Below are 14368 nucleotides of genomic sequence, written 5' to 3' on the forward strand. Positions count from 1 at the left end.
ATGTTTATAACACAGTTATAGCATAACATGAATAATGTAGCTGAGTCCTAGATGGGGAAGGGCTGTAGCTCAGTGGTAGAACATCTGCCTTGCATGCAGAAGGTCACAAGTTCAATCCCCGGCATCTCCAACAGTTTTTAAAATATTTGTTTCAAAACAGATTACACTCCCATGTGAATTTGGAGTTGCATGTGTAGGAGAAATTTGCACTAAAATGGTGGTGACTTTTCATGAGGATTTTAAAAGATCGCAAATTAACATGGAAATGTGGAGAGCTGGATTTAAGGTTGGAAAGATGAGAAACTGAGAGAAACCAACACTGACATATTCACCCATCTCTAACTGGCAGTGTGAAGTTACAGATGGGTAGCCGTGTTGGTCTGCCATAGTCAAAATAAAAAAATCCTTCCAGTAGCACCTTTAAGACCAACTAAGTTAGTTCTTGGTATGAGCTTTCGTGTGCAAGCACACTTCTTCAGATACCTGAAGAATCTGAAGAAGTGTGCTTGCACACGAAAGCTCATACCAAGAACTAACTTAGTTGGTCTTAAAGGTGCTACTGGAAGGATTTTTTTATTTTGGCAGTGTGAAGGTCCTAGATGGGGTGTCCTAATCTTCCTCCTCCGAGGAAACCACAGATTCCCAGGGCTGCACAGTGCTTACAATCTGACAGTTTCCGCTCCCACCCCAATGAAAGAAAAGAAAAAAGCCAGTGGCTGCCACAATTTACATGCGGGGAGGAACACTGCAACCATAGAACAAGCCAAAGCCACTTCAATCTTAACAGCAAGATTGATCCGATGATTTGCTGTCATGAGTCAAAAGCTGCTTGCTGAGTGTTTTTTGAAAAAAATTCCTTAGAGGGAGATCTCTCCAGCCCATAGAAATTACCATCAAGATTAGCATGCGCCAGCTGTGCTCAGCTGGAAGATACGTGCTTACTTCTGTAATGTACTAAACCATGCATAATCCTTCAGGCAGCAGGTATTTTTAGCAAAACTACATTGTTAAGCTCAAACCAAAAGACAGCCATAGCTCTGAAATAATTTTTGCAGGAGAACTTGTTTTGTGTTTTTAGTCTTATTATTACAGTTTTTAAAAAATATATATAATACAAAAACAATTATACACACACACCTCCCCAAATATCAAATAAAAGTAAGGGGCATGTGTGCATAATTGACATGTTAAATTCTTAGCAGTTTTCATCAGGTATTTCAAAAGATGTAGATTTCTTGTTATATTCTTAGAATAAATTCCATTCATGTTCCATATGTCAACCCAGCAAATAGGAGTAACCATTGTTTTTATTTTATTTTATTTTATTTTTATAAAAACTAATGTTACTTGTTTTACCCCTTATGTGTGGCTGTGATCTTTGTTTACTTTATGCCGTATTATTGATTTTAAATGATAATTTGTTTTTAAAAAGTTATCTTTTAAAAAAGTGAGGTGTCACACCTTCTGCCCTGGGAGAATTCCTGGCTAACCCCAATATATTGTTGTTGTTGTTTTAAAGTCTTGGGGGCCCCTGACAAGCTGGAAGAACTACCACATAGTTTCCCTTGGGCACATTGCTGCAGTGCTAAATGAGACTGAAATTGGAATGCTGGATTTGGGTTCTATTGATACCGTTGTGGCACTCAGCCCCCAAACAGAATGGAGCCCTACGCAGGTGAGTGTGTCCAATTGGTGAATGCACTGTAGGGTGGTTGCCATCAGTGATGGATTAATGTGTAAGCTAAACAAGCTATAGCAGGGGTCAGCAAACCTTTTCAGCAGGGGGCCGGTCTACTGTCCCTCAGACCTTGTGGGGGGCCGGACTATATTTTGAAGGGGAAAAAAATATGAACGCATTCCTATGCCCCACAAATAACCCAGAGATGCATTTTAAATAAAAGCACACATTCTACTCTTGTAAAAACACCAGGCAGGCCCCACAAATAACCCAGAGATGCATTTTAAATAAAAGGACACATTCTACTCATGTAAAAACATGCTGATTCCTGGACCACGGGCCGGATTTAGAAGGTGATGGGCCGGATCTGGACCCGGGCCTTAGTTTGCCTACCCATGAGCTATAGCTTAGGGCCCCACTCTCTTGGGGGGGGGGGCCAAAAAATTTAAAGGGAAAAAAACCCTGGATGTACATTTCCAAAATATAAGATAAAAAAACAAAATAAAACTTACCTACAGCAACAGTGTTTTGTTTTGTGTAGGCTCCTATGGTGCAAGTAATGGGCCCCGCCTGCTAGCCTGCTCCCTAAAATATCACTGGTTTGCTCATTTATGTATATAGGGTGCCTACATTCTGCATGGACTGGTTGCATGGCAATGTGTGCAAATGGCTTTAGATACCTATTAGGTCCATAAATTACCATAGGGCAAATATTCAACACAAAAAACAGTGACGATTTGTTTTTGACAAAGGACAGCTGGACATATAATGGGCCCCATTACCTTCAGTACAGTAGCTTAGGGCCTCATTAAACCTAAATCTGGCCCTGGTTGCCATGTAGAAAAACTGGCAGCAGATTAGGAACGTGCAGGGGCGGGTTGGCTTCTCCTTTGCTGAGCCAGAGATGTTAGCACATTCCTAGCTAGTGGCTCTTCCCACTCTACAGCAGCTCCATGTGGCAGAAAGGGCTGGGAAGGGCGACATTGCAAAATCCCCCACCGCATCCCAAAGGTTCCAGCTTCTAGATCACTTGTTTCATTTTATTGCTTTGATTTAAGAAAGTGTATATACCACATAAAACAACAGAAACTCCCCAAGCAGTTTATAAAGAACAGTGTACAAAAGTGAATTCCCCCAAGTGTCAGAAAAGGTTATTTATGTGTGAAACAACTGCGGCCCATGTTTTGTTAGTCCCAAAATGGAAACTGAGCAAGGTCCCAACCAAAGAAGAATGGCAACTTCAGTTGACAGAATATGCACAACTTGCAGGCTTCACATATAGAATAAGAGAACGAGAAGAACATACATTTAGAGAGGGTTGCAAAATGTTTATTGAATATATGGAAAATAGTTGTGTACAGCTGTAAACGCTGGCAGCGTTAAGATAAATTCAGCAGTGTGAATATGTTTTGATGGATGTAATAATGGAAAACTGATTGGTATAGTTTTTGTAAAATATGCAGGGATATAAGATATGTAAAGTGAGCCATGGAAAGAGAAGAAGGGAAGTCATTGATATCTTAAGTATGTAAAATGTTTATTTGAAATTGAAAAACAAGCTTACATTTGAAATCTATCAAAATTTAAATAAAACCAGCCATTTTAGAAATAGTAACACATAATAAAACAACATAATAGAATGCATGTTAAAATTTCGTGCCTAGGTAGGCATTTAAATGGGCACCGAAAATGATACAATGAAGCCGCCTTATGCATATAAATGGGCAAGAAGTTCCAGTGTATAGATTCTGCTGCATCGAAGGATTGATTCCTTGCAAGTTCGGAATGACCATTATGTGAAACTTGTAAAAGTGCCAATTCCGCAGATCAAAGGGGTCAAGAAACTATATATTTGGTAAGGCAATCCTTCAAGTAAAGTGGTCCCAGACCTCTGGGACTAGCTTAAAAAGATCCTTTAAGTAAACTGCTTCTTTGCCACGGTGACATCCTATAATTTGATTCATGGACAATATTTGACAAGAACATGCATTGTCAGTTAAAAGAAGTTCTTTTTCACTTTCAATGTAAAGCCACTTTTATCATTATTTTGTGTGCAAGCATCCTGATTCCATGATAATCAGTTGCATTATAGCTTCCTGGAGTGCAGAGTCTTGTTACCTTCTAATTTAACTGAGTTAGATCTTCGTTGTGTTTGTTTTTCAGGCCAGGTTGATTTTACAGGGCTTTCTGGAAGACTCAGGTCAAGGAATGGACACCCTGAAAAGCTTTGATTTGGCTGGACTAGGCCATAATCTTTGTGCTCTGAACTCCACAGAGATCGAATCTATAAATGCAGTTGAGTTCAGGTACAGCACCACAATTCTTCCATTAACAATGCACTTACGAAAGATAAATTAGAAAAAAGTTAATGTTGCATGGCTTTTATTGTGATCTCTGATTTTATTTTGCATGTTGAGCTAATTTTTTAAAAAAGTTGCTTAGAGACTCTTCATGTAGCAAGCAACTAATAAACTGAATAAATAAATAATAATATTAACAGTAAAAGCCATAAACTTTTTTTGAGAAATGTTCCTTACCAATAAATAAATAAATAAGTAACCCCCAGGCTTACAATAAAGAGTACTAAAACAGAATACAGTTAAAACCAATGTGTGAAATACTAATAGTATTAGCAACAGTAGTAAAAGCATATTAGCTCGAAAGCTAGCAGCTCCGAGGGCCTTCTGAGGGTTCCCTCACTGCGAGAAGTGAGGTTACAGGGAACCAGGCAGAGGGTCTTCTCGGTAGTGGCGCCTGACCTGTGGAACGCCCTCCCATCAGATGTCAAGGAAATAAACAACTATCTGACTTTTGGAAGACATCTGAAAGCAGCCCTGTTTAGGGAAGTTTTTAATGTTTGATCGTGTTTTGAATATTCTGTTGGGAGCTGCCCAGAGTGGCTGGGGAAACCCAGCCAGATGAGCAGGGTATGTATGTATGTATGTATGAATAAATAAATAAATAAATCATCATTAAGAATCCCTGACAATTAAACATTAAAAGCCTGCTGAGACTAAAAGGTCTTGGGACTACTAGAAATACGTATGTTGTGTGCACCCTGAAGTTCAGGAGAGGACCTCTTCACGCAACAGAGAACTGAATTATGGAATTCGCTCCAACAACAAGCAGTGATGGCCACCAACTTGGATAACTTTAAAAGATGATTTGACAAATCCATGGAGGACAAGGCTAACAGCCATGTTGTGTATTGTTCTACCTCTATTGTTGCAGGCAGTCTGCCTCGCATTGCCAGTTTCTGCAAATCACAAGCGAGGGAGAGGACTGTGGCACTCAAGTCTTGCTTATGAGCTTCCCACTCAGGCATCTGACTGACCTCCGTGAGAGCAGGGATGCTGGACTAGATGGGCCATTGGCCTGACCCAACAGGGCTAGGGTTGCCAGACCTCCAGTCTTGCCTGAAGTCTCCAGGTTTGGCTGGTCCCCTCCAAGTGACGGATGGGGAGCTTGAATCTACAGGTGGGCAAGATTCCCTTCGAAGCTTCAGCCCAGCAGGGGCTGGCTGCAAATGATAGCATAGGTACACTTTGGGGTGTCTGCCTTCCTCTGCTCCCTTCTCTCAATTAACCTCCATCTCATGGGGTTGCCCTATGACATCACCGAGGAATGCCTCCATGACATCATCACCAGGGACCACCCTAAAGTCCCAGGTTTGGGCCCTGCAATCTCAGGGTCTGCGATGCTCCTGACCTGAGAACCCTAAGCAGGGCTTTTCTTATGTTAAGCTATGAATCATGAACTAGTGCCAGATGCTAGCCCACTCAAAAAGAAAGAAAGAAAGTGCAAATGATTGCCTTGATCAACATATTAAATATTATTTGCTATCTCATCTTTTTTCATTTGATATCCAGCTCATGCACAGAGCAGCTTCACACATGGCTTCTTCCGCCGCCCCACAAGTGTCAAAATTTTCAGGTGATAATTGCACATGTATATATGGAAGCCGTGGGAAGCAGCAAAATAGATACTCATCGTGCAAACGAACGTGATATTATTATGATTCCTCACAGCTGTCTAGGAAGAATCTCATGCGTGAAGCGCCACTAAGTCTACTTTAATATTCAGGCTTTTCCAACTGTGTAAAATTACAGTCCCCTTTTTGCCCTTTCTGCAGTGCTGTTGTTTCAAGAATTGGCTCTTTGCCATGCAGCACAAACGTTCTGAAAGAGTTTAAGAAGAAGGCAGAGTCTGTGTTTGGAATTGCTACAGGGTGGGACAGATCTATCCTGCAGGAGATTGGCAACATTGCAGGTAAGGAGGCTCGCATCCGTATCAAGGATGTTCTAAGAGATGTGGTCCACCTTGTACCCTATATCTCTGTATCAGAAGACGTTAGGGGAAATAGGGAAAAGATGAATTGAGGTTCCTGGAGCATAACAACTGCTCGCCTGTATCTGGTCACCATTAACCTTAGATCCAATATTGGTGGGATGTTGTGGTGGCCTATAATGTAACCACGTTCAGAGCAATTAAACCCATTGGAATAAAAGAGTTTAAAAGTGCAATCCTATGCATGTCTGCTTGAAATATGTTCCATTGTGTTCAATGGGACATGTGTCAGGGTGAGTATGGGAGTTTACTCAAGCTGGGATAGCTCAGTCGGTAGAGCATGAGACTCTCAATCTCAAGGTCATGGGTTTGAGCCCAACGCTGGGAAAATATTCCTGCATTGCAGGGGGTTGGACTAGATGACCCCCGTTGTCCCTTCAAACTCTACAAATTCTATTATTCTGAGTAGACCTACCGAAATGAATGAACCTAACTTAGTCACATATATTAATTTAAGTGTGTCTGCTCTGGGTGTGACTGCTGTTGGATACAACCCTATGGGTTGTGTCATTCCTTCTGAATAGACCCACTGAAATGAATGGGCAGGACTCGCTCGTGTTCATTAGCTTCAATGGGCCTACTCTGAGCATGGCTAACATTGGCAACTATGTTATGGCGGATTGTGCGACGTTGGCTTATAATATGTGTTTTATACGTTCCTTATATGGATGTTTATTTATATGTTCCTTATATGGATGTTTTGGGAGATGGGAAAGAACACAAGCAGAAATGGCAACTTTTGCCCTTAAAACAGAAACAAAAGGAAAAAGAAAATTGGATTAATAAGGTGCACTTTTACAAGGGATGCACATCGAACTTTTCATTTAACTGCAGAGAAGCGCCTTGTTTTCTTAAAGGCCTGATTTCCCAGAGGTGTCTGAAAACATTTTAGAATCAAATATTGATCAGCTAAAGCATACAGAGGCTCTGAAATGTATGTTTGCCCCAAATTCAGCCTAATCCACCGTGGTGTGAACTAAGTAAGCTGCATTCTGATCTCTTTTTCTCACTCTCTCAATCTTTTCCTCTCTCTCTAGCTGGCTTAAATGGGGAAGAATTAAAAGCTCTTGATAAAGAATTGATGCCCTATTTCCACCCAACAGCAATAAAATATATCCCTGATGAAATCTTCAAAGTAAGTGTTGTGGATGTTTTGATTCTTTCCCCCATTACGTCTGCTTTGTTATAAACGGTGACGTGAATGCGTATCTTCATTCAGAGAACACTTTGAAGGGCTTCTTCTTAAGTCTTTAGAAATATTAAAGTAGGGTGTAGTGGCAGGGGTGGGGAAGCTTTGGCCCTCCAGATACTGCTGCACTACAACTCCCATCACCCCTGGGTATTGGCCATGTTTGCTAGGGCTGATGGGAGTTGTAGTCCAACAACACCGGGGGGGGGGGGAGGTTCCATACACCTGGTTAGAGTTTCAGGAGACTAGGGTCCAAATCCCCACTTTGCCACGAAGCTTACTGTGCGACCTTGGGCCAATTATTACCTCTTAGCCCAACCTACCTGACAGTAAAAGGGCAGCGTAAACAAATAGTCAATAGGAAGTAACAATGGTCATGTTCCAGCAAAGCTGATATCTCTCTATATAATTGCATTTACTCCGTGATGAAGCTAAGGACATAAAATAGTTCCCCTGTGGTTTGCAGCATATAGCTTGTGCATGCTGGATTTTTTAAGTCCAGTGAATGATAGCAATGTGTTATGCACATAACATGAAGTAGACATTGAGGAGATTTTCATTTACTCTGTGTTTTAAAAGCGAACCCAATGTAATTTGCAATTCCTGGACTTATACACAGGTCAGAAAGTGGTTAAGCAGGATCCACAGGCAAGTCGCAAGGCCATCCCAGGTGGGTCACAGCAAAGCTGTTGCCACCATATTGGTCTCTAGCTAAGGCTCATCAGACCACTGATAGTCCATTAATCCTGTCATTGGGGTTCCATATATGTAGCAGAGCTATTTCACTAAACTTTGGCGTCACCCCCTCTCCACCATGCTGCTTGTTGATTTTTTAACCAAAGGGAAATAGCTTTGTGATGCAACCTCTACTGCAAGGATTGTAAGTCCAAAAAAAGCTCTTTTCCTCTTGATGAAAGTCAATATCTGGGCTCTCTCATCCTCTTTATTTGTGTAAACTCTAAATGGGGAAAGAGATTTTTTTTTTAAAGATGAAGAACGTTCTACAAAATCAAGGAGAACTCAGAGGTGCTATTATAGGTGTCAGTCGCACAAATTGCCATCTTTGTTCTACGTGGAAAGATAATTACTGTGCAATTATAACAGTAGCCGGTTTTCAAAGAAGGCTTAATAATATGGCCTCACTTGACAGATTATTTTGCACCTGAAGAAAAGATCCGACAGCCGAGGCAGTCGATGACATCTCTTCGGTTTTGTGGATCACATTGATTGCATCATTGTTTTTCCAGTGTAACATTTTGCAAGCACAAATGAAGACAGACGGTTGACTCCGAAGCTGCTGATGTGAAACGATGGAGCAGAAACCGCTAGGAGGATAAATTGTCATATATGGGAGATTGCTTGGTGCAGGTGTATTGTCTTCTCCAGCTCCTGCATCTGGTTTCCCATCACACACCAGCAAGATACACAACCTTCTATGTTGTATAGATGAAAATACAGATACTCCTGGATTCTTGTGATCATACACACGATAGATAACTAGATAGATAGATAGATAGATAGATGATAGATAGATAGATAGATAGGAAGGATTTTCAGGAATAATTAAATACATAAGCAGAGGATGTTATCTGTTCAATAAAGTATGTTGATATAACTGCATTACACTGTTATATTTCCCTTACTCAGCAAACAAACATACACAGAACCACTAACAAATTAACTAAATGAAACAACCTAAATCCCCCCAATGTTAGTCATGTCCATTTATTTCAATGGATCTACTCTGAGTAGGGCTAATACTGGTTGCAACTCTTCCTCCAAGTTGTTCAAGGTAGTATACCAGCTTCACCCCCTCTCCATTTCATCTAGATCAGCACATGAACCGCTACCCCACACTGGCTCCTATGTCTGTATACTGAATGCATTTACTCTGCAATGCCCTGTGTGCTGCTCACTTTTCCTGGTGCTCCTGTACAGGAAAATCCTTCACGAGTGTTGATGTGGCATAGTGGTCAGCGTGCTGGACTAGGACTTGGCAGACCAGGGTTCAAATCCCCACTCAGCCATGAAGTTCACTGTGTGACCTCAGACCAGTCACTGCCTCTCAGCCTAACCTCCCTCACAGGGTTGTTGTGGAGGGTTAAATGAGGAGGGGGAGAACCATGCACACTAGCTCCTTGGAGAACAAGGTTGAGATAGAAACACAATAAATAAACAACATGAAAATCTGGTTTTGCTTTGTCCAGGAGCTGTCCCCAGATCAAATAGCAAACCTTGGTCCTGAAAATGCTGCCGTGGTGACAGAGTTGCAGCGTCAGCACCTCAATGGATTGCAGCTTCAGAGTCTTCGGCTGGCGATGGATGGAGCCAGAACAAGCATCCAGGAGCTTCCGCTCCATGAGAGCACGGTCAGACCGACATACACATCAGTTCAGAACAGTGAGTTAAAAATAATAACAACTTTCAGGCCATATTCATATTGTTGCAGGTATCCCAGTCACTGAGAGGGGTTCCAGCACTATGTTTGGTTTCCTTGGAATGAAGGTCAGTGGAGACGGTGTTGTCTTTAGGATATATGGGTTTCTTTACACAAATATGCAACCTGAGCATAGGATGGAGGGGCTCACAGCATTAGCACTCCAGCAGGCGTCGCTTCTCCTTTAGGTTCCCAGCAAGATCATCAAGCCATAGCTTAAGGTCCAGCACAGAGCAAGACAAACCTCTGTGTCCCCAACTTCCAGCAGTAGCCAAATCTCACACACAAAAATTCCTGCTCGCTCTATTGTTCTTCATCCTAGAATGACATGTCATCCAGCCTGGTGAGGTGGGAAAAGGCCCACCCGTTCGTCTTTATGGCAGCAGGACGACCTCTTTGGACATGTAAATGGAAGTACTTAACTGGACAGCTAAGGCTATGGCTTCCAACTCACTGGATGCAGAATCACAGGCCCAGAAGGGACCCACAGGTGTCACCCAGACTGAAGCCCCACAAAAAGCCCTATAACATTAAGTTACATCCTTGGTCCGGTAACATCTACTTTCTTAGACACTATGAGAAGGAGCAGGCCAAAGGCCCATCTAGTCTAGCATTCTGTTTCCAACCAGTACCAGACCATAGAAGAACAGGCAAACTGCAGGAATTTCTGTTTTCTTTTCTGTTTTTTGTCTGAATTCTCTGACATTCATAGCACAGAGTTCTGCTCAAGGTATCTGGAAAAAACACAAAGCTCCTCATAAACACAAAAGGATGCTTTCCTTTCTGTAGTATCATGTAGCCCGCTCTATACAGCACCAGAGTGCTATCCTCTCCTTGTTGCATGCATCTCATTATGTAGGACCCATATGGTAGCAACACCCTTTAATTAACACAATGGCAGCTGTAGCTTACCACCAGAAAGCAAAATTCCAGTAAGAACAATTGCTGGATGATAATTCCTTTGGTGGAGACCATGGTTTCTTAGCCCTACGTAACTTAGCATACCAATTTCTTCTTCTATTTTAAAACATTGCCCCCTCCCTAAAAAGTGTAAAACATAATGGTATGAAACAGATTGCAGTTTAATAAGTGATGTTTCTTTTGATTATGAAAGTTACAGGGAACCAGGCAGAGGGCCTTCTCAGTAGTGGCGCCCACCCTGTGGAATGCCCACCCTCCCATCAGATGTCAAGGATTTAAACTTTTAGAAGACATCTGAAGGCAGCCCTGCACAGGGAAGCTTTTAATGTTTGGTGTTTTATTGGAAGCTGCCCAGAGTGACTGGGGCAACCCACTCAGATGGGTGGGGTACAAATAATAAAATTATCATCACCACCATGGCAAAAGCAATCAAGGATGGAGGAGCTGTGCAGCCAGGATGGCTGAGCAGTTTAAAGCACTGCATACAGGTCACAGTCTCCCCTGGAGGAAGAGGTTTGAATCCCACATCTGGCCAGGCTACATTTTGGGGAAGGGCCATAGCTCAGTGGCTGAACACCTACTTTGCATGCAGAAGGTCACAGATTAAATCCCTGGCACTCCTTTGTGAAACCCTGGAGATCCACTGCCAGTCAGAGAAGACAGTAGTGGTCTGGATGCAACCATGGTCCTCATTGGAAGGGCCCTGGCTCACTGGTAGAAGATCTGCCGTGCATGCAGAAATCCCTAGCATTTCCAGATAGGGTTGGGAGAAGCTCCTGTCTGAAACTGTGGGGCGTCTCTGCCCGCCAGAGTAGACAGCAATGAGCTACGGTATATTGACCAATGGTCTGACTCAGTATAAGCCAACTTCCTATTGCTACAAAAGTTGGGTGCCACCTCCACTCTCTGCTGAGTGGTAGCAAAATTCCAGGTTGTTCCAGGTGCTCACCCAAGGCCTGTGCTTCTTTGGAGAATTGAAGACCAGGGCGGAGACTGTTGTATTTTTATGATTTATTCAGATATTTACACCTGGGTTTGGATGAAGGGAGTCCAGCTCTTACAGCATGGTCATCTCATGTTCCCAACAACAGTGCAACACTGGAGTCAAAGGCATCTCTCCCAGCCTGTCTTTAGCCAGCATCCCCAAGATGAATCTCTGTCTTTGTTCTCTCCCTCCTTCTTCCCAGCACACCTTGCAAAAGACATGGTCACCTCTGTCTGTCTGTCTCTCTCTCTCTCTCTCTCTCTCTCTCTCTCTCCCACACACCCACTCACTTTGGCAACCTCTGTCTGCCCAGACCCAAGATTCCTCTTACATGGGCCACCAACACCTTTTGTCAATTTAACATCTCTATCCTGGCTTGGAAAGGAAGCTTAGCCTGTATTTTTCCACTGGCCAGCAATTTGCCCTTTAATACACCAAAAAATCAAAATCCTACCATTTATTAATTTCTGATGTCTAGGGCCCCCCAACCTCACAACACTATGTTCCTATGTTAACTCGGTATAAAGCAGCTTCCCAGTTATGGGATCCGTAGGACCTCAATGGTTCATCCCAAGATTTCTTTATTTTTCAATGACAACTTTGGCAACATCATCCCTGTCTGTGACATCATGCGTGGCGACAGGTGACTACTATTCCCCTAGCTTGGTACAAACAGAGTAAATCAAATTTCCTTGTACTCACTGGCTCGTTGATTCTTCAGGGATAATCTCTCAAGAGAGCACAGATGCTGCTACCAGTATTCTCCCTCTGGGTTTTGGTGGAGCAAAAACAGCTGTCAGCTGACAGTGGAACTTCATTATCTCTCCTTCATGGAGGCACTGAAGAAGTTCCCATTTCCCAAATGATCTGGCAATGTTCCTTTTATGTCTGCTGTATCTTCTCAAAGGATCCTAGTCATTTCCTGCTCTTTAACCACACACTGCAGCTTGTTTGTCCTTTCTACCTATGTAATGTAGATAAGGCACATGTTGCTCGTGACATCACAAAGCTCAATAGTCTAAAACACTACGCCCCCCCCCCCCCCGGAATTCATATTACATTATACATGTCCCCCAAAACCTCTAGTAAGAGGTGTAGATGTAATGCTCTAATGCTTTGCCTATACTCCATAATATTTTTCTTGGTACTTCATACTCTCAGCAGCACTGCAGTTCATTTACTTCCTGTATTGTGTAAATTATAGTTTGTTATTCCACCCAAACCAGGAAACTCTGGTTGCATTTGCAAAACAACTTTCAATGTGGCTTGAACGTGGTTTCCATTTCTGATTTGGAAGGTAATCACAAACCATTGTTTATTTTGTTCTGATGTAATAGCAAACTATGGTTTGCGTTGAACAGGAAGCAAGTCGACTGGAGCAAAGTGCGTACTGCTGGGAGAGTCCCCTGGAGCAAAGAGATGACTGCTATAGCTAGCAGCATGCATCACCAATAGGCCAATTTCAGTCGAGAGAATGACCTCTCTGAATCCTTCCCCCATGTTTTCTCAGATAGCTGAATCCACTAAGGTATATGTGCAAGTTAGAGATGCTGTTAATTCACAATACAATATTCTCTTTGCAGGTGCTCCAATTTCCTGCAGTTTAAGTCTTTGGGTGTTTACTGCATTCATCCTGCATCCTGTTTCCTGAATCAAGTTATCACTGTTAAGAGTTTATGGTAAGCATGCTCTTTTCAATCTTTCTTTCTTTCTTTCTTTCTTTCTTTCTTTCTTTCTTTCTTTCTTTCTCTCTCTCTCTTTCTTTCTAAAAACAAAACCTTGTACACTAAGGGTGCTTGATACCATGATAGCAGCTTATTAACTGTTGAAAAGATAAGATCTATAAAATAATAAAAAGATGCCCTTAATTGCCACTTTGACTGCTTAGAAATGTGCAGTGCAACTCTATGCATGTTTACTCAGAAGTAAGTCCCATTAAATTCAATGGAACTTGCTCCCAGAGAAGTGTGTATATAATTTAAATCTAAGGCTCCCTAGGAACAAGTCCCATTGAAATCAATGGGGATTGGGTTTGAACAGCCATCTAAAGGATTGTGCTGTAAGAATGCTATGTCAGGCACTAATTTTTCTGTATATTATTTCTTCCCTCCCAATATCACTCTACCTTGATGCAATTTTCAGACGGCTACAGCTCACCTGGGTGGATACAGAAACGGTCTTTTGGAAAGCCTACTGATGCAGAGAAAATAAAAACATTGCAGCTCTTTAAGAAGTATGGTAGCTGTGAGTCTTAGGAATCCATTCAAGTGATGTTTTCCATCTTCCCTTAACCATGGCCATAAGAAGTAGCAATGGCCATTGATTGCCATTGAGGCACTACAAAACCAGATGTAATGTTTGTAGAATAATAGCCATAGCTTTTAGAATGAATCACCAGGAGAACACACTCATGTTGAAATCCTTCAATTGCTAGGTGTTGGGACGTGAGCCAATGGGAGACAGAACACCCATTTAGTGTCATGTGCTGTTGAATGATGATTCAAATGTACAGATATTGGCTGCTGGAAACAAGATGTTCACTATCCAGACCGCTGGCTCCATCACCCAGGTGCGAATGCTCTTAATATACAAAAACTCCATGGTGTATTATGTAGAACAGAAGTGGGGAATCATTTGTGGGCCCATGTGCAGTGAGCTCCCAGGAGCCAGGAAGGTTTGGTAAAACATAAGAATAAACTGACACAACAATGTTGTGGAGTTGAAAATCTCCACAACTTTATTGATTACAGACATCTGTATGCTTTGACGTTGGGTATCTGTCCTTGGTCAGCTGCCTGACGGATGGCTGAC

The 14368-nt window shown here is 42.2% G+C and overlaps 1 protein-coding gene across 7 annotated transcripts in view; it reads left to right on the forward strand.

Annotated features, from left to right (window-relative positions):
- Nucleotides 1-13790, forward strand: part of OTOA (otoancorin) — a 53672-nt gene extending 39882 nt beyond the window's left edge. For 6 of the 7 annotated variants that reach the window (XM_080980950.1, XM_080980952.1, XM_080980949.1 and 3 more), the window contains 7 exons: nt 1520-1675; nt 3842-3984; nt 5811-5947; nt 7063-7160; nt 9422-9614; nt 13141-13236; nt 13700-13790. In XM_080980950.1, the coding sequence (XP_080837076.1) occupies nt 1520-1675; nt 3842-3984; nt 5811-5947; nt 7063-7160; nt 9422-9614; nt 13141-13208 (795 nt within the window). In that variant the 3' untranslated portion in view covers nt 13209-13236; nt 13700-13790. Of the gene's footprint in view, nt 1-1519; nt 1676-3342; nt 3806-3841; nt 3985-5810; nt 5948-7062; nt 7161-9421; nt 9615-13140; nt 13237-13699 lie in introns of those variants that run through there. The other variant, XM_080980955.1, reaches the window with a different exon arrangement.
- The last annotated feature ends 578 nt before the right edge of the window (nt 13791-14368 follow it).

The sequence above is a fragment of the Podarcis pityusensis genome (assembly GCF_964106645.2).
Source record: "Podarcis pityusensis genome assembly, chromosome: 14".
In the NCBI taxonomy this organism is placed as follows: domain Eukaryota; kingdom Metazoa; phylum Chordata; class Lepidosauria; order Squamata; family Lacertidae; genus Podarcis; species Podarcis pityusensis.